Below are 1,292 nucleotides of genomic sequence, written 5' to 3' on the forward strand. Positions count from 1 at the left end.
AGAGAGGAGAGGGGAGAGTTGGGGAGGGGGGAGCGGTGGGGGGTAGTGGGAGAGTTGGTGAAACTGTGCAGGGAGGGGAGGTGCTTGTAGCGAGAGGGGGAGCTCTCCCCGTGGTTGGGGCAGTATGAGTGAATGACCACAGTGGGTCCCTGTGCTGGAAGCCCACCCCCTCCCCATTCATTCCCCTGCAGCAACAGGACAGGGAGAACCCATCTCACCACTTCGCTCCTCTGGTTTTTTTTAAAACTAAGAGAGTAAGAAGACCTAATAAACCCTTCGGCGGCAGATCGGATGCTGGACCCTGCAGGAAAAGGCGGCTCACCCCAGGGCTTCCAGCGTGTCCAGGACATCCCCCTCCAAGGCCATGGTGACACAGGGTAAGGGTAAGGGCCCACAGCAAGCCCGAGGCCAAGGCCCCGACCAGTCGATCGGCACACAGCAGCCTCAACACGGGATCAGCTCAGGCGCCACTAGGCCCCTCTCTCGGTGTATTTGCCGATGCCGCTGCTTTCAAACCTCCTCCCGCTCCTTTTGTTGCAGAAGGAAACGTCAAGAGGCGCCTCCACCTCCTCGCTTGGAAAATAAACCCCACTAAAGCCCTGCTCGACATCCACAAGCAGCGCCGCCCTGCTGGCCGGCCCTCCGAAGCACGTGCATGAAGACCAATCATAGTTTAAATCAACATATACTTCACAGGGGGCTAACACCTTCAACATATTGTCTAGCAATCACCATTGTTAACAGCTAACCCGAGAATGCAACTTTTTTAAAAAAAAGTTTTGTGATTTACACATGAAAGAAGTGAAACTGACATGGTATTCTAACAGATGAAAGGCTTAATAGACAATCGATTTTTCAATGTATAATTTCAGTTACATCACACTGTAAATGTTTGCTATAAATTCTGTTAGGATTGAGCCCTCCACTACCACCTGATGAAGGAGCGATGCTACGAAAGCTAGTGTGCTTTCAATTAAACCTGTTGAACTATAACCAGGTGTTGTGTGATTTTTTTAACTTTATACTTAATATAGTCCGAGAAATGTAAATCAAGGAAACAGACCCTTCGGGCCACCTGGTCCATGCCAACGGATATCTTAAATGAATCTGGTCCCATTTGCTAGTATTTGGCCCGTGCCCCTGTACACCCTTCCTATTTCATGTACCCATTCAGATGCCTTTTTAAATGTAATCATACCAGTAGCGGGGCTCAGGCCTCTGGCACGGAGCCTGTCCCCGTTACTCAGAAGGGAAGGGTGGAGAAGAGCAGAGCAATAGTAATTGGGGACTCG

General features: G+C 50.5%; 1 protein-coding gene across 2 annotated transcripts in view; it reads right to left on the bottom strand.

Moving 5' to 3' along the window:
• The window catches only part of fam98b (family with sequence similarity 98 member B), a 34,524-nt gene extending 33,779 nt beyond the window's left edge, over positions 1-745 (bottom strand). Inside the window, exon 1 of one of the 2 annotated variants that reach the window (XM_043697999.1) lies at positions 323-745. In XM_043697999.1, coding sequence (XP_043553934.1) covers positions 323-366 — 44 coding nt within the window. In that variant the 5' untranslated portion in view covers positions 367-745. The remainder of the gene's footprint in view (positions 1-322) is intronic. The other variant, XM_043698000.1, reaches the window with a different exon arrangement.
• Between the last annotated feature and the right edge of the window lie 547 nt (positions 746-1,292).

This window comes from Chiloscyllium plagiosum, chromosome 10 (assembly GCF_004010195.1).
Source record: "Chiloscyllium plagiosum isolate BGI_BamShark_2017 chromosome 10, ASM401019v2, whole genome shotgun sequence".
Lineage (NCBI taxonomy): Eukaryota > Metazoa > Chordata > Chondrichthyes > Orectolobiformes > Hemiscylliidae > Chiloscyllium > Chiloscyllium plagiosum.